The sequence below is a fragment of the Lineus longissimus genome, chromosome 16 (assembly GCF_910592395.1).
Source record: "Lineus longissimus chromosome 16, tnLinLong1.2, whole genome shotgun sequence".
In the NCBI taxonomy this organism is placed as follows: domain Eukaryota; kingdom Metazoa; phylum Nemertea; class Pilidiophora; order Heteronemertea; family Lineidae; genus Lineus; species Lineus longissimus.
Window position 1 is genome coordinate 10,987,187 of NC_088323.1, and position 27,941 is coordinate 11,015,127.

Sequence of the window (27,941 nt, forward strand, 5' to 3'; positions counted from 1 at the left end):
AGTGCGGCTGTGGGGAGTGAAAGGCCTTGCATCTAGTTGACCTGCAAGTGTTATGCACGTCAGACAGTGTGGGGCCGAATTGGTTGCCTCCATGTGGGTTAAATGATGTGGCAATGTATATGTACATTACACTAATCAAGGATGTCGAGTCCCAAAGAAGCTGTAGTGCGCAATCTGTTGATCAATTTTATTTCAATGGTATCTCTGAGTTTGGCACCTTGTGGCGATTCTGGTTGGGCATTGATGAAAGACAGAATTGATATGGACACATAATCAATGCCTGCGTGGTTTTAGCGGGTGAAATGTTGGCCAAAAGTGTTATCTTTGTTGCCCTTGTAAAAATGTTTTAAAAATTTGTCCACGAAACTGAGCTTGGTTTGACCAACGTATTGTTTGCTGCATCTTGTACATGTAATGCAGTATGTGTACTTGTTGCATTTTCATGTGATGTGTTTCATGGCCGTGTATGTGCCCGTTGTTGTTATACTGTACTGCCAATCTTCCCTGTGAGGTTGAGTTTAGGGCAGTAGCGACAAGAGGTGTTGGCTCTGGCGTACACATTGCAGTGGCAAACAGGTTTTTCCAGCAGTTGAGGTTAGAGGTCCCCCTGACTGTTGTGCGGTGTCAGTAAATTTGGCTCTGGCCAGAATGTCCTGTAGGTCATCGGATCTAGTCTAATAGCTATTCAAATGGCATGTGTATGTCAGTCAGTCAGTCGGTCAGACGGTCCATCTGTGCAACTTTTTGGTTTTATGCCCAACGTTTTGTCATGAAACTTGGTGATCGAGTGACTCTGGTCGACCTCTGATCAGAAACCGGAAATCATTGTGATAAGACCTACATTTAGCTCATCAGGTGGCGTCGACCAAATCTCGATGAATCTCTGTATGTCTGTGACCTGCGGTCAAATCAGTTTGAAATCAGTTTCTACGTGTTCAGTGATTAATGAAAAAAATGTTTTGTACAAAATAGTTCAAATTTTTATTACGAGATGGCGCTAAAAGCATAAAATAAAAGCTATAACTGCGACCAATCATTTAGCCAAGTTCAGCCCTTCTTCAAAATGGTGATCATGTTTTGCTAATCATTAGAGGTGAATGGCAACCTACTTTCAATCCGCCCAAATCCCACCTTATTGATGCCATTGGTATTATTTTATCCCCTCAGGGTGAAGAAAACATTTTTGAAAAGAGGTAATATTTGTTATCCTTGAGAAAAGATTCATGCATGTATGTCAAAAAGATGTTTTTCTGAAGCCATCTACGGTATCATTTTCGAATCGATGAAACAGCAGGCGTAATAAATTTCTATTCAAGGCTTCTACAATAAAAAAATTGCCACGAAATGAATGGATTCCTCTAAAAAATTGGCAAAATTTGAAGGAAAGGATTTAGAATTTCCTATTACTTTATTTGTGCATTTCATACTTCAAACGCTGTTTTAAATTCATTATTATCTCGCGTCTTTTGTTGACATATCGTAATACACAGGGGATACTCAGTGACATAGCATTAACGATTAAGCACTGCTTAAAAATCGGTCTCAATTAATCCTAGCATTGTTTCAACCCCAAAATCAGCCTTAACCAACGAGGGTAGTAATGGAATAATCCTCACTGAGTAAAATGTAAAATGTATATTTCTCATTTTTCGAGATATTGGGTTTGATTGAAGCCTCTTGAATGGTGTATCGCCATTTCGCCTACAATCATTTCGCCTACAGCCATTTCGTCTACAATCATTTCGCCTATAACCATTTCGCCCACAGCCATTTCGCCTATAACTATTTCGCCTATTACCCATTTCGCCTACTAGCCATTTCGCCTACTTTTACTGCTATTTTTAGCTCAGCTGACAAAGTCAGCGGAGCTAGTAGTATAGCTGTTCAAATGGTGTCCGTCCTGCAATCCATCCATCTAGGGACCCATCTGTGGACAAAATTGGACATTTCTGACCAGGAAGGCCTAGCCACTTCGTTGACGGTGCTAAATTAGGAGTTGCCCAAGGTGAACTCAAAAAACGAAAAATCGGCGCGATCCGACCTGTATTAAGAGAATGAGGTCATTTCGCGTTTACTAGGTTTAGATTTCTTTCCCTTTTTACCTCGGTCCACAGAGCAAATTATATTGTTTTCAAATGTGGCTGAATATTTTTAAATATTTTTTCATTTTTTACTTTTAATGGAATTAATATAGTTTTCACCGCCAGTTGGCGCTGCAGGCACATTGCCTGAATTTTGGCGATTTCAAATTTGGCGGTGGCTTAACTTTTTTGCAAGCAGTGCCGCTGATTGGCCGATCGATAGAAGAGATGCCACCATTTAAAAATGGCGGTAGTCGCTGCTTCAATGAAGGTGAGTGAACTTTCTCATGTTCAATCGGTTGATACTCTTTTAATCAACATGACCATGTACCTGAAATTTGTTTAGGTACTGAAAAGAGTCTATATAATTCAGATTTATCAATAGTTTTTTAGCTCAGCTGACAAGCTGAGCTATTCATATGAGTAAATGGTAGAATGAATGTCCGTCTGTCTGTCTGTCTGTCTGTCTGTCTGTCTGTCCGTTAAACAGGCACGTTTCAAAACTATGGCGGATAGGCGATAGATTTTCCCTATAAGCCATTTAGACCCTTCAGGACTCCTGAATAGACCAAGTGTGGGTCCGGCAGGATTAACAGTTTGGCCACCAGGGGGCAAAAAGCCTAAATCACAAAACAATTTTTTGGCGCTTTATTCAAGCAGATAGAAGCTTGAAACAAAGTTGAAAAGGACCGCATGCATGTAGGTCTTGAAACTACTAAGAGTAGTTTTGATTGATACTACCAGTTGGCGTTACTGAGGCAAAATCTGTGTTGACCTAGTTTAAGCTTGATTTGAATTTCCCGCTCTTGTATGACTCTGAAGGTTGTGGGTTCCAATCCCACTTCGGGTCAATTTTTTTTTTTTTTAATTTTTACTTTTTTCACTTGTAAATACATTTTCTTTACTTTTTTGAATAATTTGGTGGGCGGCCATCTTGGTTTTTTTTTCTATTTTAAAGCCTTTGCTGTATCCAGAGTGACATGAATTTTATGGTTGGTGTACAATAAGTCTCCTTTACATGATATCACATGGGCTTTCTATTTGACCTACTTTTCAAGGTCAGCCTGGCTCAGGCACTTAGATTTGACTAATAAGTGGCATATTTGTCACCATTTAAAAGTCTTTTTACTTTGGTATGTTTGCCTGATATATTGACAAAACTGAGGTTGAAAGAGATCTATCGGGTACTTTCCATGTTCATATATTTCAGCTGAGCGCCAGGCCCTTGGGCCTCTTGTTATAATATTCCGGAAATTTTGTGCACAAATCAGCGGAAGTTGGTGCTCGTCTCATGTCATTTTAGAGCGAGAAATTTGTTTCCGTCGATCTCTACCACTGAAAAATCGCTTGCATAGCTTAGAATTTTTGTGAAAATAAGTATCTGAACTTGGTTTCAAATAGTCTAGAGAGTTACCTTTGTGGTGATACATATGGTATGTGATAAATATTTGTGGAATTTGTGAAATTCGGTTTTCAAACGTGCCGATGATGCAAGCGATCTCGCGTGAATTTTGCAAGTCCTGATATGTCGACCGGGTGTCAAAAATCACTCGCCTAAATTCAATTCAAAGATCGAAAATGACATCTGAACTTAGTTTAAAATAGCCTACGCAATCATCATTTCGGTGATATATAATGCATGCATGTAATAATTGATTAATCTACCTAAAACGCGCAATTAAAACGGCGAAAGATCGTGATAAACACTCTGGTGGCGGTCGCACTAAATAACGACCGGTAGGGCCCGGCGTGTGGCGGAGAAAAAAAGGTAGCGCCCGGAGGTTGAAACGGGATTTTTATGCACTTTTAACTGTATATATATGTTGTTTAGATGTATTTCTAACAGTTCTGTAACTTTTATGACCAAGCTTGCACCCAAAGTTGGTAAAATTGATGCTTGTTTATGGACTGCGCTAGCGACCGGAGAATTCGCCGTCGGCCATTTTGGGACGGTCAACAAATCTCGCCATTTACGTTTGTTTACAATTATTTTGAAAGTCACATTAGGCCTATGACATCGTAGTATGAATTCCACTGCAGTTTCCTTACGCAGCAATGCTCATGTTTTTGGTTGGCAATCCTGTACTGTCTGTACACTGCGCTGTGCAGGCTTAGAGTATAACTCAACAGGCCCTCATGATTCATTTGATGGACACCTTATTTGATAGTACCTCATCATTAAGTCCACTAGATCCTGTTCTGTTACATGATAGACAATTTTCAAAATGTAGTACACCACTCGCTCACGGCTCACATCATGTGGGCACGGTTGGCTGTTGAGTGTTATGGTTCAGTCTGTGAGACTAATTTAAAGAGGTTACACTTTTATTTTGAATTGGAAAACAACCCCCAGGACTGACTTTTCACTGAGTGATAAGTGTGCCCTTCGAAGGTTAAGTCTCTTTCTGGATTTGCTTCCATAGATGCCTTGTTCAGGATATCATCTGACCGATGCCTGATCAAGCACAGACTGTATCCGGTGGTGTACATTTCCCCGTCTATGTCACCCTTTTTTATTCAGTCAGTGTTAATTTCTCTTCTCTTTTTTTACAGATTAACTGTTGTTGGTTTTTGCAAGAGGAGTCGTTGGCACATTTCAAGTCCAGGAAAGCACTTGCTGTTCCCACATTTAGAGTAAGGTGTGCTTACTCGTTTTACTGCTTTCCATTCCTGGAGAGCGTTATCAAATATCTGCCGCAAGGCAACAAATATCTGCCGCAAGGCGCTTCAATATCTGCCGAAAGGCATCAAATATCTGCCGCACCAATAAAGTTCATTTTGTTAACCAACTCTTTATCTTCTTCGTTGCCTCATAATAACGGTACCGACACACAGTTGACCCTTGCCTTCACCTATCCATTTCAGCTGAGCGCCAGGCCCTTGGGCCTCTTGTTGTTTTTATGCCCCCCCCCCCGCTAAAGTGGGGGCATTATGTTCTTAGGTGGTTTCCGGCCGCGTCCGCCGCACTGAATTCCGGACTATAACTCAAGAACCTCTTGCTCGGCTGACTTGAAATTTTTAGGGGGTGTAGGCCTAGTGTGTCAAAGGGTCCCTATTGTTTTTTGTCGCGTTCCAAAATCCAATATGGCCGCCAGCCACCATCTTAGATTTTCGCATTCCGCTCGTTTACTAGAGAACCAGAGGTCCAACAGTCTTCAAACTTTTGTTGTGTGATGGTCAATGGTAGGGGAGGTTCCCTATCGATTTTGGGCCCGAACCGAAATCAAAGATGGCCGCCAGCCACCATCTTAGATTTTCGCATTCCGCTCGTTAACTAGAGAACCGGAGGTCCAACAGTCTTCAAACTTTTGTGGCGTAATGGTCTATGGTAGAGGAGGTTCCCTATCGATTTTGGGCCCGACCCGAAGTTAAAGATGGCCGCCAGCCACCATCTTAGATTTTGGCATTCCACTCTTTAACTGGAGAACCGGAGGTCCAACAGTCTTCAAACTTTTGTGGCGTAATGGTCTATGGTAGGGGAGGTTCCCTATCGATTTTGGGCCCGACCCGAAATCAAAGATGGCCGCCAGCCACCATCTTAGATTTTGGCATTCCGCTCGTTAAGTGGAGAACCGGAGGTCCAACAGTCTTCAAACTTTTGTGGTGTAATGGTCTATGGTAGGGGAGGTTCCCTATCCATTTTGGGCCAGACCCGAAATCAAAGATGGCCACCAGGTCCCCGACTTGGTGATTTGTATTCCGCCCCGTAAATTAAAAACCGAGTGAGTGACAGACCTGAAAATTATGTGGTGTTATTACCTAGTGTAGGAGAGGTTCCCTATCGATTTTGGGCCCGATCTGAAATCCAAGATGGCTGCCAGGCCCGACTTGGTTTTTCGCATTCCGACCTGTAACTCAAGAACCAAGTGAGTGACAGACCTGAAACTTATGTGGTGTGATGAGGTTGTGTAGGGGAGGTTCCCTGTCGATTTTGGGCCTGACCCAAAATTCAATATGGCTGCCAGCAGCCAACTTAGATTTTGGTATTCCGATTGTTAATTGAAGAACTAGAGGTTTGACACACTTCAAACTTTTGTGGTGCAATGGTCATTCAGGGGATGCTCTCTATCAATTTTGGGCGTGTTCCAAAATCCAATATGGCTGCCAGCAGCCAACTTAGATTTTGGTATTTCGATTGTTAACTGAAGAACTAGAGGTTTGACACACTTCAAACTTTTGTGGTGTAATGGTCTTCAGTAGGGGAGTTTCTCTATCGATTTTGGGCGCATTCCAGAATCCAAAATGGCCTCCAGCCGCCATCTTAGATTTTTGCTGAGATGAGATAAGATAAGAGATGAGATAAATAGCCACGCATGTCTACACGCAATTCCTATTCATTGATATCCGAGCATTGGATATTCTTTGACTGACACCAGGAGAAGGGATAAATAGCCTGACAGTTGTTATTCATTAGCATGTAAGCAATGGATATTCTGTGACTGATTCTAGCAGATTGCACTAGCTACCCGGCAGTGACTAGTCTTTAACTTCCTGAGTACCAGATATTCTGTCACTGATTCCAGGCGATCGCATAATTGATGCTGTTCCAGTAACAGCGTCAACACCTTGCCCACTGATCTTCTGTGTAAATTGCTAGCAGGCAATCGCCTTGGAAACGGCAAAAACTTAAAAGATCAAGGAGATGACAACGGCGAAAATAGTATAGACCACGCTTCACCTCTGTAGTGAGTAAATGGGAAAACCAACCTCTGCTGTTCACGTGCATGTCTATTGTCAGACCAACTAGCCCAGTCAACAGCCATATTATTGTGGATGTTATTTGAGAGCCTCCGCAAAATTTCATAAACAGCCACAGAGAAGATATTATCGTATTTATGCGCTTATAATCGCACTGCGCTTATATTCGAGGTGCGCTTATAGCCACAATTTCATATTTATAGGCTAAATAACGCGCGCAATGAACATATTAACACACCGAACACACCAGAGCGGGGGCATACATTCGCAATTTGCCCCAATTGCGTTATATATTTCTAGTTTTATGAATTGGAAGGAAAGTAGGACTTTCTGGATATTTGTATTGAACAGAGGTGGTTTGAGGCGAATTTTTAGCTGGCAGATAGGAGTACGGTCACTATACATTAGCAGAAAATTAGTTAGTTTGCTTATATTGTGTGACACTCTTTATAGTGATCCAATTAATCCAGTAATTAATCCAGTAACCAAATTAGAGCTTCAACAACAACAGATTAGTGTATGATGATTGGGACTCTAAAAGGGAAATGGGATACAATCCTCTGCTACAGTAGGCCTACATAGGGCCAAACATATATTTTTGACAGATACCAAATAAATGTGGTGGATTTGCAAATCCTCTGCAACAGTAGGTATTTTTTACTGATACTGATATCAATATGTAGGATTTAAAACAAATATATTCAGAATTATGTGAAATGGCATTTTCTGTATGTAGGCGAAATGGCGAGTAGGCGAAATGGCTGGTAGGCGAAATGGCAGGTAGGCGAAATGGCAAGTAGGTGAAATGAGAAATAGGCAAAATGGCAGGTAGGCAAAATGGCTGTAGGCAAAATGGCTGTAGGCAAAATGACTGTAGGCAAAATGGCATTTTTTGGTAGGCGAAATGGCTGTAGGCGAAATGATTGTAGGCGAAATGGCGATAAACCGAATGTCTCTCAGATCAATTCCAGACAGTGCTGAGCACAGCTAAACCGTGTGTAGAAAGTAATGTATGCAAACGGCATAGGTCGTTCAACGTTACTGGTGCCTGATTTACCCAAACGACCTATGCAGTTCAACAGTCTCAAAGAATTAAGAATCAGATCGGACCGAAATTCATTGTCAGAGGTCACCTGTCCTGGGGGTCCTGTGTGCAAAGTTTCAAATTCATAGCTATAGCAGTTAAGAAATGTGCCACTGTTTTTGAAATAGGATACAGATAACGATGACGATGACAGACACAGAAGTGAGCCAAAAAACTGGAATAGGTAGCTCCAAAGTGAACTGTACTGTATTCATCCATCCTCCTCCTTTTAGATAGAATAAAGCTTGATTAGTTAATATCATGGCATTTATTTTTTCCATAGGATCTTTTTCAGCACCCACAGGTACCCCTGCAGGGCACCTACCCCCGCAGGGCACCTTTTTTGAAACAAATAAAAAATATAACTACCTATAGGGCAGAGACATGTATTCATCGACGACCGGAAGTGTGGCACAGTCACATAGAGCTCATTGGCAACATTCAAACGCCAGTCTTATCTCATTCCGAATAGTAGAGTAGTAACTTCTATTTGACATCTTGCCTCCCCTTATAGTTTTTGTAAGTGTATGACAAAAACTCATTCCCGAATTATCGTCCAAGCGCTTCACTTCCTGAGTGGGAATGGATGAGAGATCTGATGCCCTATCACCAGCAAAAAACTGGATTTTTAGGAATGCCTGATCTCTCATCAACACAAATCTTTGTCTAGGAGAGAGATCTGGCCTGCTCAACTGATTATCAATGTATTTGAATATACGTCGGAGTTTCTCAACAAATACTGGTTTCGCCTGTTTTGGAATTACATGAGATTTAGCCTGTTCATAGGAAACCGGCTTACTATAGTTTTTTATAATTGGGGAACATGCTGGATTACCACTATTCCTTTTGACATCCCATACTCGCCCTCTTCCTGCTTGGTTAAAATATCCACTAATTTCTGAATCATGTTATTTACTGTAGTAGCAGCTAATCGCATTGGACATGAACATTCTAGAGCTAACTTATCACCTAAATATGGACAGGAAATCTTATGCACTTTCGTTTTCCCAAACGAGTCTTTCCAAACCAAATATCGAAGAAGATCTCCAGGATCACATGATGATATTTGACGGACGATGAAGTAACTGACAGTAAAATCCTTCCAAACTGTTTTGTATATTATCCTGCCACTTCTTCTTATCCGAATTATTCCACACATCATTGAGATACGATATTCTGGAGTCAATAGCATCTATGTCTACCCTGGGATCCTTTCCATTCCTGGTCTGCTGGAAAACAGAAAAATACCCTTTACTTAAAACACAACCTATGAGCAATCCATGGCACACAAAGGCCTCCTTTATCAAGGACAAAACCCTTCTTTGATGGTATCTTAACAATATCACGCTGATTGCGTCTTCCTAAACACACAGACTGTCTCGAGTATAACGACAACGTTGGCTGCCATACTGAATTTGCTGCCATCATTGGTACAACCATAGTACAATACTTGACATCACTCTGAACTAAAAAGTTCAATACTGGAAAAACCATGGTCCGTGGCGGGAACACATACGGGTTCTGTTCATCTGCAATACTCTGGGCAAATACGTTCACACCTGAACTTTTCGGGCTAGGTGCAGGAGTAGAGTGCCTACTCGTCATAGTATTACTGTCTAGCGCCATTAGATCCACCGTATGGGGGCCAAAGTGTGCTTCAACCACAGACCACGACTCCTCGGACAACATCATATCTGACCTACTCAATGACCGTGACGGGCTATCTGCCGGATTCTGCTTGGATGGGATATGAAAAAGGGCCAGATCAACATTCAACGAAAAAACCACTGTGAAAATCTGCTTTATCAAATCATTCAACGCCTGATCCTTGCCACCTTGATTTTTCCAGGTATCAACCAATATCATGCTGTCAGTTAATACATCCACCCTACTATTCTCAATCTGAGATGTGACGGACTGTAATGAACGTAAAAGTGCCTCAGTTTCCTTCAAATGTATTGCCCTCTGATCATTGGTATCCCAGAAATCAGAGAACTGATGGCCAGTTTGTTCCCCCGACAATACCACGGCGCCATACTTGTACACTGAAGCATCAGTGGCAAGGATAAGCTGTTTGTGAGACTCTTTCCTCCACGACATGTAGCCATCCCATTCATCTAGTAATTCCCAGTGTTTGATTTCTGCGATTAGCTTGGGGTACATTGTAATTTTGTTATTCCTACTTGTACACAATGAAATAGCTCTCGCTACTTCCCTAGCTTATAGTTTCGCAGCAGGCACTGCCAATGCCATGAAAACACACTTCCCCAGAAACCGTTGAAGAGTTTTCAAATGGATTTCGTGCAACTGGAGAATAGTTACCCTCAACTCTTTAAATTTGTCTCTTTTCTCATTTGGGAGAATGAAAGCCTGTTTACTCGAGTCAACAATGAATCCTAAATACCTCAAGGATGTGACACCACTGAAGGTACTCTTATGCAAAGCAAAGAAATAACCCAATCTAGTGAGGAGTTCAAGGAGAGCATAACTGGTCATATCACTATCACACACAATTTGGCCAGTGATCTGATTGATGTTTTCAGCACCAAACCTGTCGTCAATGTACTGTGTTGTACAAATCCCATTCTGCCTTAGGTACACTGTCGGCACCATTCCAATCGTCTGGTACACATAGGGAGATGCGCGCCAACCAAACGGTAGGGTATTGTACTGCATGACATAACCCCCAAACTGAATGCCAAAATAGGGCCTACAATCATTGGACAGCCTCACATGGTTGTAACCCGATTTCTCATCAAGCACAATCATCTTGGCATCCTTATACCCACAATTCTATGCACATCCCGCAATGTTTCCATTTTAAAGGGGCTGTCTTTTATCCATAAATTGAGGTATCTCTCATCATGGCAAAGACGCAGCTTCGTTGGCTCTACTGTCAAGGGCATTATAATATGGGGCATGGTACATTCCCCTACTTTTCCCACCAAACTAATGGCACCATTTCTAATATTTTCTTCAAGCTTTTCTGCAATAAATTCCTCAAAACCCACACAAGTGGAAGCATTCGGAAAGAATTGTTTTGGCGGCTCAGGAGAATCATATTTCTCCCCTCTGAACTTACCCTTAAAGGACTTGAAGAATTCCTTGGCATTCACTCCATCTTATAACAATTTTCTTATGTCATCGGTTGGAAGATCCGAATCTTCTATCTGATTTGATACAGCATCCCATTCTTCATAATGGCGATGTAACTCACCAGCAACAAATTTATCAGGATCACGTACTGGCAGGGTTTCAACACTATCACGTCTCAGCATCTTATCTCCCAACACTCGTTCAAATGGGACTGCGCGGGTTGGCGATTGAAGGCTACTTCCCTGACTTAGCGTCGTCTACTGTACTTCTTGGCTCACCTCTGACATAGCCATTACCGGGTCAAAAGAGCACCTTAATTCCCAATCGGGTATTTCAAAACCTAACACATTTTTACTCTGAAAAGTAAATTCAGAGTAAGAAGGAAGTACAGGGAAGAAACCTTCAATCCCAACCCACGTGAGATAAATCTCACCAGGGACATAGTATCCCTGGGTTTGGATTGACAAATCAATCTTGAACATAACTACCCCCTTATACTAATCGTTGCAAACATGATTCAAATCCATATACATTTCAATTACTACTGTTGTTTCTGTTTGGCTTCTCTCATTTTATCACAATCGACGACGAAGTGATCCGGTGCATTGCAAAAATAACATCCAGATGTTGCCTGGGCTCCTGCTCTACCTCTTCCTCTTCCTCTATAGTAAGGCCTCGAATATCCCCTATTATACCCCCGGCCGCCATAAGGGTTATACGGAGGGTAAGGATACGGTTGAAAATTCCGAGGAGGATACAAATCTTGTAAAGACGATTTCGCTTTCTTCCTGGGTGGACTTGCCTCAGAGTCCGAATCATTTTTCACCTTTGAAACTTTGAGTGACTTGGACAAAGCCTTCGCAACTATATCCTGACCCCCGCCTAAAACATTCAATACAAATTTCGGGAGATCTATTTTCTCTTGATTATAACGCGCCTGTCGCGACAACTCCTGATACGTTTGTGCGTCCTTTACACCACTCGACAACGATACATTTTCAAGACCATGTAGTAGCAATAACAGCAATGATTCATTCGGGTCAATCTGCGTAGCTAGAGATCTAGCCTTCTGTTTTATCTCCTCAACATCGTTCAGCTTTGGAGCATCAGGTGTCGGTACCGGCTTTTCTTTCGGCACTGCTACTGCATCTCCTCTCGGTCTTTTAGCGGGAGGCTCATCCAATCACCAATGGATCCTTAAACATAAAATAACCAAATTAGCCAGCAGATCAAAACCAATACTACTGATCCATCATTTACCACTCTAATACAATACTGAGTCCATAACATAGCACCATGAAATAAATAAAACACGCGCCACTACTTACTTTCAACTGTTGTCCTTTTGGGTGTCCAATCTCATTCGCATATATGACTGCCAAATGTACGAGTAGTCTGTAATTCGAGATATTCGGCTCTACGTCTGCCAATTCAAACACATCTTCTGGCGGCGACTCCATTATACCATTGAGAAATTCTTCCATCTCTTCTACTGTGCGCTTTTCTGTGGGAACGTCTAGATCCCACCTGGCAAACTGCCTGACATCATCCACTTTAACCTCCTTCAACTTCTTTACTAGAGGCACCAAGTTTTCCCCTTTCAAGGTGTGTCGCCTTCTCAACACTGTTGGGAGAACCATTTCTGAAAACACGAAAACATATTCATGATACCCACACATAATGAAAAAACTGACCCAAGGAACACATTCCCGGCTTTCCTAACAAACCACCAACGTACACAAAATGTACTCGAGCTGCAACTGCCTACGCTAGACGTCCACTTTAACCAAAAACATACGGGAAGAGAAAATTCCACAAGTTCCTTCACTAACAACATACAAGGCCCCTTCGGAAAACGTATTCCAACAAACAAACCGCTTGCATGTTACCCTACACTACAGATAACCTCACTATAGGGGAAAACAAATCTACCACTATACAACCTATCGCCCTAAACAATGCACCTACATGTGTACGTGCCTGAAACAAAAACCAACATGGCGTACCCACGTTGCACACTACCGCCTTGTCCAAAATCTCCATTCTCGGAGTTTTGGCATTATCGCCACTCATTTTCAATCCTCGGCTTTGCCCCCCGGGCATTTTTCTCATTGCCATCCTCGGCTTTGCCCCCTGGGCATATCTTATTGCCATCCTCGGCTTTGCCCCCTGGGCCTATCTCATTGCCATCCTCGGCTTGACCCCCGGGCATTTATTTCATTGCCATACTCGGCTTGCCCCCCGGGCATTCATCTCATTGCCATCCTCGGCATTGCCCCCCGGGCTTTTACCATACTCGGTATATAAATCGAGAAATTTCAGAAATCCACAGAGCTACTCTACTTACCGTCCGATCCGGTGGACGTCTAACACACAAGTGACTGAGCAATGGTTTCCGCGCATGCGTCACTTGTGATGTGGATGCCTTAGACAATGTTTTATTATGCAGTTTGTTGATGGGGAGGTCTAGGAATATTTTCTGTGTTGTTTGTATGACTTTTTGTGGCTTTTAGAAGAATCATATTGAAATGTCTACTTCTGCCAAAATACTGTAAGTCAGGGGTTGTACATCAATTGGAATGTTATGAAACAAAGAAAAGTACTCAGAAAGACCTTTCAGGAGATATATAATGCAAGTAGCTTTGATGATTGGTTTAATTTTTTTATTAGCTACACTGGTTTTGCTGCGTAGCTTATGGTTCGTAATTGAGCTGGCTGAAAGTAGTTCCAGCAAAATAGTTGCAATTTCATCAGAATTGGCTGTAGCTGGTCCAGGAAATGTGCCAGGATACCAATATTTTAAACTCTTGTTTCGATAGGATTATAGCTATTCACAGCAGAAAGACTAAACGCCCCGTAATTGGCAGTAATTGGCAGATTTTAAGCTGGAAATTATCATCTGTTAAAAACTGGCAAAACGGCCTCGATCCTACCTGTCTCTGTAATGTACTGAATGCGGTACACATAAGGCATTGCCCTAAGTCATTGCAGTCGAGGCTGATAATGTGATGGCCATTTTGCGAATGTATATAGAGTGTATACGTTCATTTCAAAACATAGTTCCAATCTAAATTTTTCATAACGAGCAGTTAGAAAGTGGTATTTCCCTATATTTTGATTCTCAATGTCAACATGTCGTTTTGTTGGGTTATTTTGTCTAATTCTTATTAATATTGCCGATAAAAGACACGTAGAGAAACCCAGATTCATGCGCTCAGTTCATCTACATACGGTAGACGTTTTGACAGAAGACCAGGGTGAGTTTTTAGCTCAGCTGACATAAGTCAGCTAAGCTTTACACATAACTAAGAAATGTCTGTCCGTCTGTCTGTCTGTCTGTCTGTCACACTATTGTTTTGGTGGCACGTTTTTTTATTTTGAGAGGCAGCACTTTTTTAACGAGCTATGCTGAAAGGCCTATTGGTGTACTACAAAAAACACCGAAAGTTTCCGCCATTTGACCTATATTCAAATTACGAGATCCTTTTTTTAAAAATGGCTATTTCTTTTTACAGCAAACCTTGGCTAAATTTAATGAGTAAATTTTTCTTATTGAAATTTTGTGAATAATAGTTCTAAAATCTGTCACTAGAGGGAGCTCTTGGCCAAAAATGGTTTTAAATTATTTGAATTTCCCGCTGTATGACGTCATCATTAACTCTGTTGGTTCTTCAAGTGGCTTCAGATTTCATCCTCCAAAAACCACATTCTGCAGCTTATTTTTCAAATGTAGCAATGTGATTCAATAGAAACGCAATGAAAACCTGTAAATATCAGGTTGTGGTGATTATGGTTATAAAATAATCGTTTGGTAGGCTCTCAAAGTTCCGAAGTGGACCAAATTCTTTGCGTCATGACATTAAATCAATATGTGCTAGTGGGGTCATGCAATTGCAGTTCGCGGAATCAACTGGTTTCAAGCTCCCCACTAGCGTGGTTGTAGTGGTGCCCATGAAACTCGATTGTATATCAAAAATTTAAGTGTTGAAGATCATTAATTTTCGTGGTTTAATCGATGATGTATGGAAAAACCAAGAAGACCCAAGGTAAGTAGTAACCTCATCTGTCATTCTCGGAAATTTGAAAGAAATCCATCGAGTATTTGACGAGAAATTAGAAATTACGCACACTTTTGACGCGGTTACGTTGATCGCGTCGGTGCCATTCTAAACATAGAGGGCGATATCGTAGGGACGAATAGTATGCAAATGAGGTTGCCAGAAAAGCCTCTGCGCATGACTGATTGCTGTAATATTATGGGATGGCAAACAGCATGGTGCGCGTGTCACTGGAGAGAAGCACGATTTCAGTTACGGTGAGTGCTTACATGTAGATCGTCAATATTTGCAAAAAATACTGTGGCTTTTTCACAGAGAATCGGTCTAATAAAACCAGTAGTGTCTGGTGCTTGGCACTGGTAGGCCTAGATAAGTTTTGAGTGGTGTGTTAGCCAATATTAGTTGAGCCTCGGCTAGGCCTATCCGGATCCCTCTGTCATGTCGATGATAGATTGCTTCCACTTCCCGATGATCTGATCGTCCGACCTGCCGAATATTTATGTTTGCAAACATAACACGGTCTGTCAATGATTGCTAACACGATCTATGCTAACATGGTCGTAGGACAATGGTCGTAGGACTACCTCCATTGAGCCATCCACCATTGACAAATGTAAACCAACGTCTTCAATGAGCAAGGTACCTTCTTCCAAAACAAAAGTCAAAGGTAATTGAAACACAACTAGGCCTACATAACTTTCATTTCTACTAGTAAAAAAGATTCAGCTAAATATAATATTTTCATTCAAAACTTTCATGTGTCTCTTCTGTATATTAATTTCATAAATTTAAAATTTGCTTTCTACTAATTGTCATTTTCAAATTTGTACTTCTATATTCTCAAACACCATTTAACAATTCTGTTTTAGGGGCAGGCACAGAAACATGACATTAAATCAATATGTGCTGGTGGGGTCATGCAATTGCAATTCGCGGAATCAACTGGTTTCAAGCTCCCCACTAGCGTGGTTGTAGTGGTGCCCGTGAAACTCGATTGTATATCAAAAATTTAAGTGTTGAAGATCATTAATTTTCGTGGTTTAATCGATGATGTATGGAAAAACCAAGAAGACCCAAGGTAAGTAGTAACCTCATCTGTCATTCTCGGAAATTTGAAAGAAATCCATTGAGTATTTGACGAGAAATTAGAAATTACGCACACTTTTGACGCGGTTACGTTGATCGCGTCGGTGCCATTCTAAACATAGAGGGCGATATCGTAGGGACGAATAGTATGCAAATGAGGTTGCCAGAAAAGCCTCAGCGCATGACTGATTGCTGTAATATTATGGGATGGCAAACAGAATGGCGCGCGTGTCACTGGAGAGAAGCACGATTTCAGTTACGGTGAGTGCTTACATGTAGATCGTCAATATTTGCAAAAAATACTGTGGCTTTTTCACAGAGAATCGGTCTATTAAAACCAGTAGTGTCTGGTGCTTGGCACTGGTAGGCCTAGATAAGTTTTGAGTGGTGTGTTAGCCAATATTAGTTGGGCCTCGGCTAGGCCTATCCGGATCCCTCTGTCATGTCGATGATAGATTGCTTCCACTTCCCGATGATCTGATCATCCGACCTGCCGAATATTTATGTTTGCAAACATAACACGGTCTGTCAATGATTGCTAACACGATCTATGCTAACATGGTCGTAGGACAATGGTCGTAGGACTACCTCCATTGAGCCATCCACCATTGACAAATGTAAACCAACGTCTTCAATGAGCAAGGTACCTTCTTCCAATACAAAAGTCAAAGGTAATTCAAACACAACTAGGCCTACATAACTTTCATTTCTACTAGTAAAAAAAGATTCAGCTAAATAGAATATTTCCATTCAAAACTTTCATGTGTCTCTTCTGTATATTAATTTCATGAATTTAAAATTTGCTTTCTACTAATTGTCATTTTCAAATTTGTACTTCTATATTCTCAAACACCATTTAACAATTCTGTTTTAGGGGCAGGCACAGAAACATGACATTAAATCAATATGTGCTGGTAGGGTCATGCAATTGCAATTCACGGAATCAACTGGTTTCAAGCTCCCCACTAGCGTGGTTGTAGTGGTGCCTGTGAAACTCGATTGTATATCAAAAATTTAAGTGTTGAAGATCATTAATTTTCGTGGTTTAATCGATGATGTATGGAAAAACCAAGAAGACCCAAGGTAAGTAGTAACCTCATCTGTCATTCTCGGAAATTTAAAAGAAATCCATTGAGTATTTGACGAGAAATTAGAAATTAGGCACACTTTTGACGCGGTTACTTTGATCGCGTCGGTGCCATTCTAAACATAGAGGGCGATATCGTAGGGACAAATAGTATGCAAATGAGGTTGCCAGAAAAGCCTCTGCGCATGACTGATTGCTGTAATATTATGGGATGGCAAACAGCATGGCGCGCGTGTCACTGGAGAGAAGCACGATTTCAGTTACGGTGAGTGCTTACATGTAGATCGTCAATATTTGCAAAAAATACTGTGGCTTTTTCACAGAGAATCGGTCTATTAAAACCAGTAGTGTCTGGTGCTTGGCACTGGTAGGCCTAGATAAGTTTTGAGTGGTGTGTTAGCCAATAGTAGTTGGGCCTCGGCTAGGCCTATCCGGATCCCTCTGTCATGTCGATGATAGATTGCTTCCACTTCCCGATGATCTGATCGTCCGACCTGCCGAATATTTATGTTTGCAAACATAACACGGTCTGTCAATGATTGCTAACACGATCTATGCTAACATGGTCGTAGGACAATGGTCGTAGGACTACCTCCATTGAGCCATCCACCATTGACAAATGTAAACCAACGTCTTCAATGAGCAAGGTACCTTCTTCCAAAACAAAAGTCAAAGGTAATTCAAACACAACTAGGCCTACATAACTTTCATTTCTACTAGTAAAAAAGATTCAGCTAAATAGAATATTTCCATTCAAAACTTTCATGTGTCTCTTCTGTATATTAATTTCATAAATTTAAAATTTGCTTTCTACTAATTGTCATTTTCAAATTTGTACTTCTATATTCTCAATTCTGTTTTAGGGGCAGGCGCAGAAACATCCATTCCATCCACCTCCATTCCATGCATTCCATCCAAACCCACCATTCTATCTAAACCAACTGTCTCTGATGCAAAGAGGAAAATTGTCTTCACTCCAGAAAAAATGAAGAAAAGATTAGGTAATATACAGTACATTCTATCAGTTGTTTTCTACAACCTAGTGTTTCAGCCAAAATGTAAATCCTTCAAAAACGACTGAGGGAGGGCTCAAACAGTGTGCACTGTGCACTGCTAAATAAAACAGGGTCATATTTCCTGTATGCCATATGACATGAATTGCACAAAGATTCATATTTTTACAAAACTTCTTTTTCCTTTCAGCTACGCCAACGAAGACATGTTCAACATTGGATGCTACCACAGCATCACCTTCAACATCAACCATCACACTAACTGGTTATGTGCATGATGTAGTGACCCAGTCCAAACACCTCACATTCAAATTACAAACTGCTGAAAATACATACCAGCATGTCATCACATTCGTACCTGAACAATTCAAAGCCACATTGATCAATAACATGGAAAACACATTTCCTATTGAAATCCAAAACCATGGATTCATTCAGTCCAAAAACTCAAAACAAATGGATGTGAAACTAACATCTAAAACAAAAATCACTTCACTTCCTAAGCAACTCACATTCTGCCACAAACCGCCATCAACTGTAATTACTGCAGTCAACAGCATTCACCACTTGCCAGCGTTTCAAAAGATAAACATAGAGGTCATTGTTCTTGCCCAAGAGGATAATACTGAAACAAAGAACACAACATCAGGGCCCATGACACTAATGAACAAGTATGTTTCTGATGCTAGCGGACTGATCAAATTGACATCATGGGGTGACCACATTCATTCTCTTGAGGTTGGAAACAGCTTCAAACTCACCAATGTTTCTGTCAAAGAATTCAATGAGGAAAAAAGTTTGTCAACAACTGCACAAACAATCATCACTCCAGTTACACAATTAACCAAGTACATAAAAATGGAGACTGCTACTATCAATGCAGAACTTGTGGGAGTTGACATTTCAAAGCATTACAGATGCAACATGTGCTCCACCCTCAACAATCATGTCGATTCACCATATGACCGTTGTCAAAACTGTAACTGCCAACAAAAACTGACCAAAGTCGAAAACCTTTACAAAGGTAAAGGGACATTCCTACAAGGAAAACAATGCTTCAAATTGAACTTCAGTGAGAATTGTGTCTCGGAGATAGTAGATGCTATCAAAGCAGCTCAACAGGCAAATAACCAACTATCAGCACAGGACGTTGAATCCTTCTTACTGGATTACAACTGCAATTTTGAGGTTGTTTTCTACAAAACCACTGCAACGATTATCTCTTGTACTCCCTGTGAGTAAGCCCTATCCACACAAAAATGTTCAAAGTGTCATATCCACAATATTTGAGATTTGGTATTTGCTTAATGCCCAACATGTATTCAACCTACTGGAGAGTAAGATTCCTCTTTCTGTAATTATGTTATGCTGTTAAGTTTAGGTTTCTCTGATTTTAGATATGAATCAAACAAATTATTGTGTTCTCTGTATTTTGATTTACCAATCATGTTATTATTTTGTAGTCATTCTTTGTTATTGACATGTAAACCTCATGTATCTATGCAGAACTATCAATGCAAAACTTATAGCAGTTGACATTTCAAAGCATTAGGCCGGGTTCGCATCAAGCTACACCGTATATAGACACGCCAAAAAACAATGGCTGAACACAGTGACGTGTTCACCACCATCAAGCCATTGTTTGTCAGCTTGTCTATATACCATGTAGCTTGATATGAACCCAGCCTTACCTATGCAACACCTGCTCCACTCGCAACAATCATGTTGATTCACCATATGACTGTTGTCAAAACTGTAACTGACAAAAGTCAAAAACCTTTACAAAGGTAAAGGTACATTCCTACAAGGAAAACAATGCTTCAAATTGAACTTCAGTGAGAATTGTGTCTCGGAAATAGTAGATGCTATCAAAGCAGCTCAACAGGCAAATAACCAACTATCAGCACAGGACATTGAATCCTTCTTACTGGATTACAACAGCAATTTTGAGGTTGTTTTCTACAAAACCACTGCAACGATTATTTCTTGTACTCCCTGTGAGTAAGCCCTATCCTCACAGATATGTTCAAAGTGTCATATCCACAAGATTTGAGATTTGCTATTTGCTTAATGCCCAACATGTATTCAACTTACTGGAGAGTAAGATTCCTCTTTCTGTAATTATGTTATGCTGTTAAGTTAAGGTTTCTTCGATTTTAGATACGACTCAAACAAATTATTGTGTTCTGTATATTTTGATTTACCAATCATGTTATTATTTTGTAGTCATTCTTTGTTATTGATGTTATACCTCATGTATGTACAGCAGGGTGTTTCAGAAAACATCTCACCTACAAAATATTCCCCAACACTAAAACTAGGAAATATTTTGGTCTACAAATTGTACACTAGTAGATGTGAAAGACTACTCTTCAAATGTTTACTCTAATGGCTTATTGCATGATTGCACAAAACGCCTTTACCTGAATAGATTCTAAACAATGCAACAACCAACCTCACACTGTGGACAAATGGTACAATGCCCAATACCTTGCCTATTACATAATACTAGTAGTTATTAAACTATCAATGCAGAACTTGTGGCAGTTGACATTTCAAACATTACAGATATGTATTGCTTTAACGTAATACATGTATATATCTTAACCATTATGAAATTGCTAAGACATTGTCCATTCTACCTTTTATTCCAGTGCTAAGTTAATATTCAAGCCATTTTCAACCCATTCACATAAAGGCCTATTGTGCTTAATGCATTTTGCAATCAGAACAAACATTTCAAAAATAAGATCATTTATAACTCACTTTATTTCATGAAACATTTATACCCCAAAATCATTAGATTTAAGTAACATTTTTAGATGATACATTTTTTCTGAACCACCTTGTAGTCTAACGTGTGTTTCATTGCTTTGTAAACAAGTCAGCATTTTGAACTTAAGCAACGTTTTTTTTATTTCTTGAATTACAATATCTCGTCACTGCAAAACATTCAAATTCTGCTAAATGTCACAATACCCCTTTCCTCCTTTTTTTCCTGTATATCACATGCATTCCAAGCTTTAAAAAAATCCATAATCCAATTAATAAAAAGAGCATTAATCACTAGCTGGATGACAATAATCATTGTAAACATTCCAGCATCTTCACTTCACTCAATATCTAGAATATAATTCATCTCTGTGATTTTCAATGAATCTATATGATTTTCAATTACTTGCTCGACAAGATAATCATTACAAACCTATTACATATATGTATAGCATTACTTACATACATATATATTTTTCCATTTCATTTTGTAATAAAATTCCATTCAGCATTATGTCTTCTTCAGTGTCTTTTCTTGCCATTTCTAGAGATTAATCCATCCCTCTTATATTTTTCAACATCCATCCACATATGTATTAAATATCTACATATGAAGATATACAACCCCATCCACAAACTCTTCAAATACAGTTTCAATAATAACTGCCAAAATCATTGTTCCCACTTTTTCAATCATCCTATGATTATAAGTCAGCTGAGCATCCAGGCCCATGGGCCTCTTGTTCTCTGTATTTTCTCTTGATTTGCTAGGTGCAATTGGCCATGACAACTGTTATTTGAAAAGTCATAGTATAGAATGACTCCCGTAGCTTGTTTACATAGGAAGTGTTACCATTTTTGGCTTTCTGTCTCGTTAAATTTCCTTAGTCATTGAGTCGAAGTCGAAGATCAAAACACACATGAACGCCATAGTACATTTTATACACAAAACAGTGTTTCAAAAAATTCTTCCCGATCATCAGAATGAAATGATCGCAATACTTCACAATTATCTATTACACATTAAAGGCCACGACTCCTGCTTTTATGATTGCATGACATGTATAGATCCTCAAAGAGTAGACTTAAAGCTCCGCATTAAATCAAATTTGATCAAAATTGAAGCACCCAGTCCAGAGATAAAGCAAGATTAACTGTTTTGTTTACATGTTATGTAACAGCCTTGGTTTGGTTTCTAAGTGAAGTCAGGCGGCAAGTTTACTGACATAGATCAGACTGATGTTTGATTTCTTACTATAATGGTATAAATTTGTCTGTATTACCTTACCTTATTATAGGGTATATCGAATGTCAATGAAAAACAGACTTCATATATCAATTTTAAGAGCATTCATTGATATTTGTCCTCCCAAGTAGGGCAATAGCCTGATCTACGTCACAACTTTTGCTGAACCCGCCGCCTGGCTCTAACGAGCCAGTTGCTAGCCTGATTAGGTAATCAAGTTGTCAAACACATAAATGGCTATATCTTCAAAATGGATGGAGCTAATTGTATTGGGTTTTCTGTATTGTATAAAGTGTTAGGTACACTTTTGAAATCGTCTTACAGCAGAAAATGGCAAAATACCTGGAGTTATGGCCTTTAATATAACAACTACAGGAGAATGACTTTGAAATCCAGACAAAACTTTGTTATAAGAATAGCCTCTTTGTATTCATAAACATCATTGACATAATCAAAACAAACCCGAACGCTAGATGAACAAACATGGCGGACCGCTTCACAAGAAGTTGACGTTTTCTCATGTTTCTTGTCAAAATATTAATGATATCGTAGACCTTTGATAGTGACACTGGTCAGAGTACACAAAGAATAGCAACGAAGTAGTCTGCTGGAATTGCGAGGTATTTTCAACGAACAATAAGACTGCCATTCTCAGTCTATGCTGATGAACAGTGAGGAGCTGCATGAACTGGGCCTACATTAATTACCATACATTATACACCCGATACCAGTACATGAACAAAAGCAATGCACTGCAACATATGTGCATGGAAGTAAAGTATGCATTGCAAGCCATGTGTCCAAACTCTACCAAGGTGAACTTTAGTAAATAAGGATGAACTTTTTCAAATTTAACGTTTATAAGTTCTTTGATAATTTAGGGCTAGGCCAATTTTATTTGAACCCCCCCCCCTCACCAGTTCACTATTTTTTCACACAAGTTTTGATCTTTTTTGGTACATTTATGTTTTACCATACCACCAACATGAACAGCGAGCCATACAGGGTTGTATATCCTCTCACGGTTTCGCGTATCAGCACAGACTACTCATTGTTTTTGTAACACAATCGGGAATGTTAATAATGAATATCTTATTTTGATGGTGTTTTTTTTTTACAAAGTGCTATTTTTTCTCATGTTTACAGGATGATGCAGTCTATTATCTACGAGTCATTCCGTTGGTCTCCACAGGCAAAGTGGTGTTGCTCTGCATGCTGTGGAACTGGTGACACGAAACCAATTAACCAGTCAGCCATGTGATTGAAAGGGTCGGGGAAGAAGACGCTGTATCTTAGCTGATTTGTCCTTCACGTTTTGGTCTTGTTTTACTGTATTATACAAGTCGATTGAATAAAGAAGCCTTGAAATTGAAAAGGCATCTCTGAATTTTTAGCTCAGCTGACAAAGTCAGCAAAGCTGGTAATATTACTAAGGGAATGGTGTCTGTCCTTCCTTCCGTGTCACTTTTGGGCATTTTGTAACCGCAACGCCTAGGCACTTCGTTGACGGTGCTAAATTAGGCGTAACCCAAGATGAACTCAGAAACCAAAAAATCAGCGCGATCCGACCTACATTAAGCGAATGCGGTGATCGGGAAGTTTAAACTTCATTCCTTTATACCTCGGTCCACAGAGGAAATATTGTTTTCACATCTGGACGAATGTTTTTGATAATTTTTCATTTTTACTTGTAATGGAATTAGTTTAGTTTTCACTGCCAGTTGGCGCTACAGGCACAGTTATCTGAATTTTTGACGATTCAAAAGCCCGGGCTATGGCGTATAGTTGCGCAGTTGTATTCTGCGCATGGAATTGGCCAAGGAACCAGGCTAAATTTCAGCATACCCACTGTGACCAGTCTAAAGATGGAAGGTTGATTTTGCAACACGGTGACCAATTTTCTGCTAAAAAGAAGTCAAGTAGACGATATTATCACTAGTTCCTTACAGTGGGTAGTCACAAGGTCTTTAGGGACTACTTTCAGAAATTAGTTCTTGAAAATTTGGCCACAATTCTGTGAAAACGATATTAGAAGTGCACGTTCTGTTCGCGAATTATTTTGAAGTGGAGAATTCCCACGGTATGTGCAGTGAATCGGCATGATTCTGTTGGCATTTTAGTTTTTAGTACTACGATTCTTACATGAGTAAAAAGTAGACATTCCAAGCAACACAATAATGTTACTTCCATAAAAATTTATTCAAAATTGACGGAGCTGCGGCATTCTGTTCGGCAATTGGCAGCGCTGATAAAATACATTGCATGCTAATGCATGCCAAATGGCACACTTTAAAAAGCGCTCATTGGACAAGGTAGGGAATCACCAGAAATGACGTCATCGCTGGTCTGAATAAAAAATAGATGGGTTCCCGATCGACTTACTAGGGATATGCAATAAAGCACAATGTCATGAAAAACGACCCTTTGTAAATTCCGATCACCTGCAGACAGCCGAATCGGTACCCAGGACGACATCTACCCCTAAAAGGTACCCAGGACCAACCTGGGCACTAAAAGTTACCCAGTTTGAAATTTGCACACCTTTGAAACATGCCGACGAGGTTCTTGAAAACGGTACTTTAGCATTTTGCAGTGCACGAAATCAGCTCAGTTTATCAAGAAGGATCATCTGTTTATCTGTTGAAATCGTATTTTTTGCACAGAAATGGATTGAAATGGATTTAATACGGCAATATGATGATAACCATTTCATCTTTTGATCTTGCTTGGATCCCTCGCAGATTTTGTATTTGCCGTCCACGACCTCAATTATCTTCTACTTAATCTCTCTTCCCTTTGAAACAAATTTTGCATCTCTAAACGACGGTATTGATTGTGAATAGCCATCTAAATCATCGGCAGAAACTCGCATTTTGACCACGTGTGTTTTGACAGGTGTAAAAAATTCCAATGAATTCGTGCACTGCAAAACGCTAAAGTACCGTTTTCAAGAACCTCGTCGGCAGGTTTCAAAAGTGCGCGAATTTCAAACTGTGTTCTAAAAGGTACCCAGGATCGCCCTGGGTAACTTTTAGGGGTACCCAGGACAACATCTACCGATTCGGCTGCAGGACAGGTAAATTTCTCTCAATAAAGTTAATTTTGTTGACTCCTGTAATCTCTACCTTATTAAAAAAAAGACAGTGGTGTTAGTCCCAAACTGGTCATTTCTGTTTGTTTTGACCTCTGTTATCAGGATACCTCTCAATTACAGACAGCATTTTGTATCCTTGTGCTGTACAACCCAGCCTGGACATACTACAGTTGTCCATGGAGAAGTCACATCCTCTCTGACACTTCTTGTCTGTAAAGCTACCGATACAACATACTGAACTAGGGATATCTTCCTTTGCCTCCTGTAATATTTACATACCATAGATGATTAGTTCAGTCATATTTCATCCAGCTGGCAGCTCTGCATTGGAAATTTTAGTGGTATAATGTGTTCTCTTGACCTTCAAATACTAGTATAAAGCCGATATTTACTACTTTACACCCTCAGTCCTGTGTTATTAGGTCATCCAGCTGAGCGCCAGGCCCTTGGGCCTCTTGTTATTTATTATAATGTTAAAAAAAAGCTTGTCTATTAAACCTAAACTCTTGTACATGTAACCTTTAACCCTTTAGGGTCAGGTCGAGTTAAAATTCCTACCCCTTTACTGCCTTGCTCGACCCTGGGTCGAGAGAGGGTAATGCCTCAGAAAATAAATTATCCATGGCGCAATTGGAGTCGTTATGTTTAGTTTATATGCCATTGTAAAGGCGGCACAGCGTCTGATCATTTGATACCAGGAAACCAAATTGTTTCTGCATGAAAATTTCCCGCAACTTGCTACTGAAAGTCAAGCACTTTTTCAGAAGATGTCAGGCAAAGGGTATGGTGATGTAAGAGACGTCATCATGCCTCATGTCACAATCAAGTAAGAGACGGCATTGTAGCCTGAATGATATGAGACAAGAGGGTGATGTCAGAATCAAGTAAGTGACCACATTGTAGCCTGATTGATATAAGAGAAGAGGGTGATGTAAGAGACGGTATCATGCCTGATGTCACAATCAAGTAAGGCTTTGTTGTAGCCTTATTAATATAAGAGAAGAGTGTGATGTATGAGACGTTGTCATGCCTGATGTCACAATCAAGTAAGACTTTGTTGTAGCCTTATTGATATAAGAGAAGCGGCTGATGCAAGAGACGGCATCATGCCTCATGTCACAATCAAGTAAGAGACTGCATTGTTGCCTGATTGATATGAGAGTAGAGGGTGATGTAAAAATTGCATCATGCCTCATGTCACACTCTAGAGACTGCATTTTATGGGAGGGAATAGGGCAGTGTCACAAGATCTTATCTAAACTCAAGGTGATGAAGGAGTGATTTGCAATGACCTACTTTTATAACCTTCTGCCCTTTTTTAAAGACTGTTATAGCTAAAGAAGTCGTGTTTGGTGATGAACTAAAGATAATGAACGGTAGGTTCGTGCTGACCTATTTTCATTACAAACTGATCTACTTGGAGACGTTTACTATAAAACGACATTCTGGTACTCGTATATACAACTTGCTACATTTTCTTGTCATTCATCTCATTCCTTGCTATTCAATTCCGCCAGCGTAGCTATTCAGGCCGCCAGGCCTCTAGTTTTTGTTGAAAATAGTGTTTTTCAAGAATAATCGCACATACCTGGTATTGCGACAGAAAAAATGATGCGATCTCAAATAGTTAACCTGGCCACCAGGGGCAAGAAGAGGAAACCTAAAAGTGCGATATATCTCTAATGATTGACTCGTTTTCGGTAAAATTTTTATTTTAGGTTTTATGGCAAGGATACATCACATCACAGGGGTTTTTGATTTGACCTACTTTTCAAGGTCACATGCGTGAAATGGTGTTAATTGGCCGTTTGAGTGTATCTATGGCACATTTCTTAACTGCTCAAGCTATGAATTAGAAATTTGGTACACATGACTCCATATGTCATGTAACCTTGGACACTGCATTTCAGTCCGATGTGATTCTTGTCTTGGCAACCACGTGGCCAAAATAAAAAAAATAAAAAGTGCACTATCTCGCTTATTAGTAACTTGTTTTCGATGATATTTCTATGGTAGGTACTCCTAGCAAGGATACATCACATGCCGTACCGATTTTGATTTGACCTATATACTGTACATGAGGCATGTTTCTTAACCAGCATGAATCCTAACCACCAAATATCTATGCCGTGAGCACAATGGCCCCTGGCCTTTTCATATATGCAAACTATATCTATATGTGTTTAAAATCGCTTCTTGGTGATTAAGCCGGTTTCACACAAAGTAATTGTCCGAAATTTCCATAATGCACATGTGCTGTCAAAACTAGCATAAAAGTAGTCATCAGGAAAAATAACAATAGCCACACTGATACTATTTTAAAGACCACTTTTATCCATTTGTTAAGACTCATTTTGCCTTTTTCATGTTATAATCCTAGAATATTGTGCAGTGTCAATCTGATGTTGTTCTCTTCTTATATCGTTTCAGGAATCAAGTTTCTCAGCAGTGTCCTTATTGCACCAGTAAAAAATGAAAATGGGGAAGTTATTATGTTCATTCTTAATTTTGAAGATGTGACTGATGCACCTTCTATTAAACCAGGAGAAATCATCTCGAATCGGTTGCAGGTTGGTGAACGGAACTTCAGAAACAGTAAGTAGTTAGCACAGTATGACCATTGGCT

At 40.0% G+C, this 27,941-nt stretch overlaps 1 protein-coding gene across 7 annotated transcripts in view; it reads left to right on the top strand.

The window, feature by feature from the left end:
• The window catches only part of LOC135500896 (potassium voltage-gated channel subfamily H member 6-like), a 600,170-nt gene that overhangs the window by 93,336 nt on the left and 478,893 nt on the right, over positions 1–27,941 (top strand). For all 7 annotated transcript variants that reach the window (XM_064792608.1, XM_064792609.1, XM_064792610.1 and 4 more), the window contains exon 3: positions 27,746–27,910. In XM_064792608.1, the coding sequence (XP_064648678.1) occupies positions 27,746–27,910 (165 nt within the window). The remainder of the gene's footprint in view (positions 1–27,745; positions 27,911–27,941) is intronic.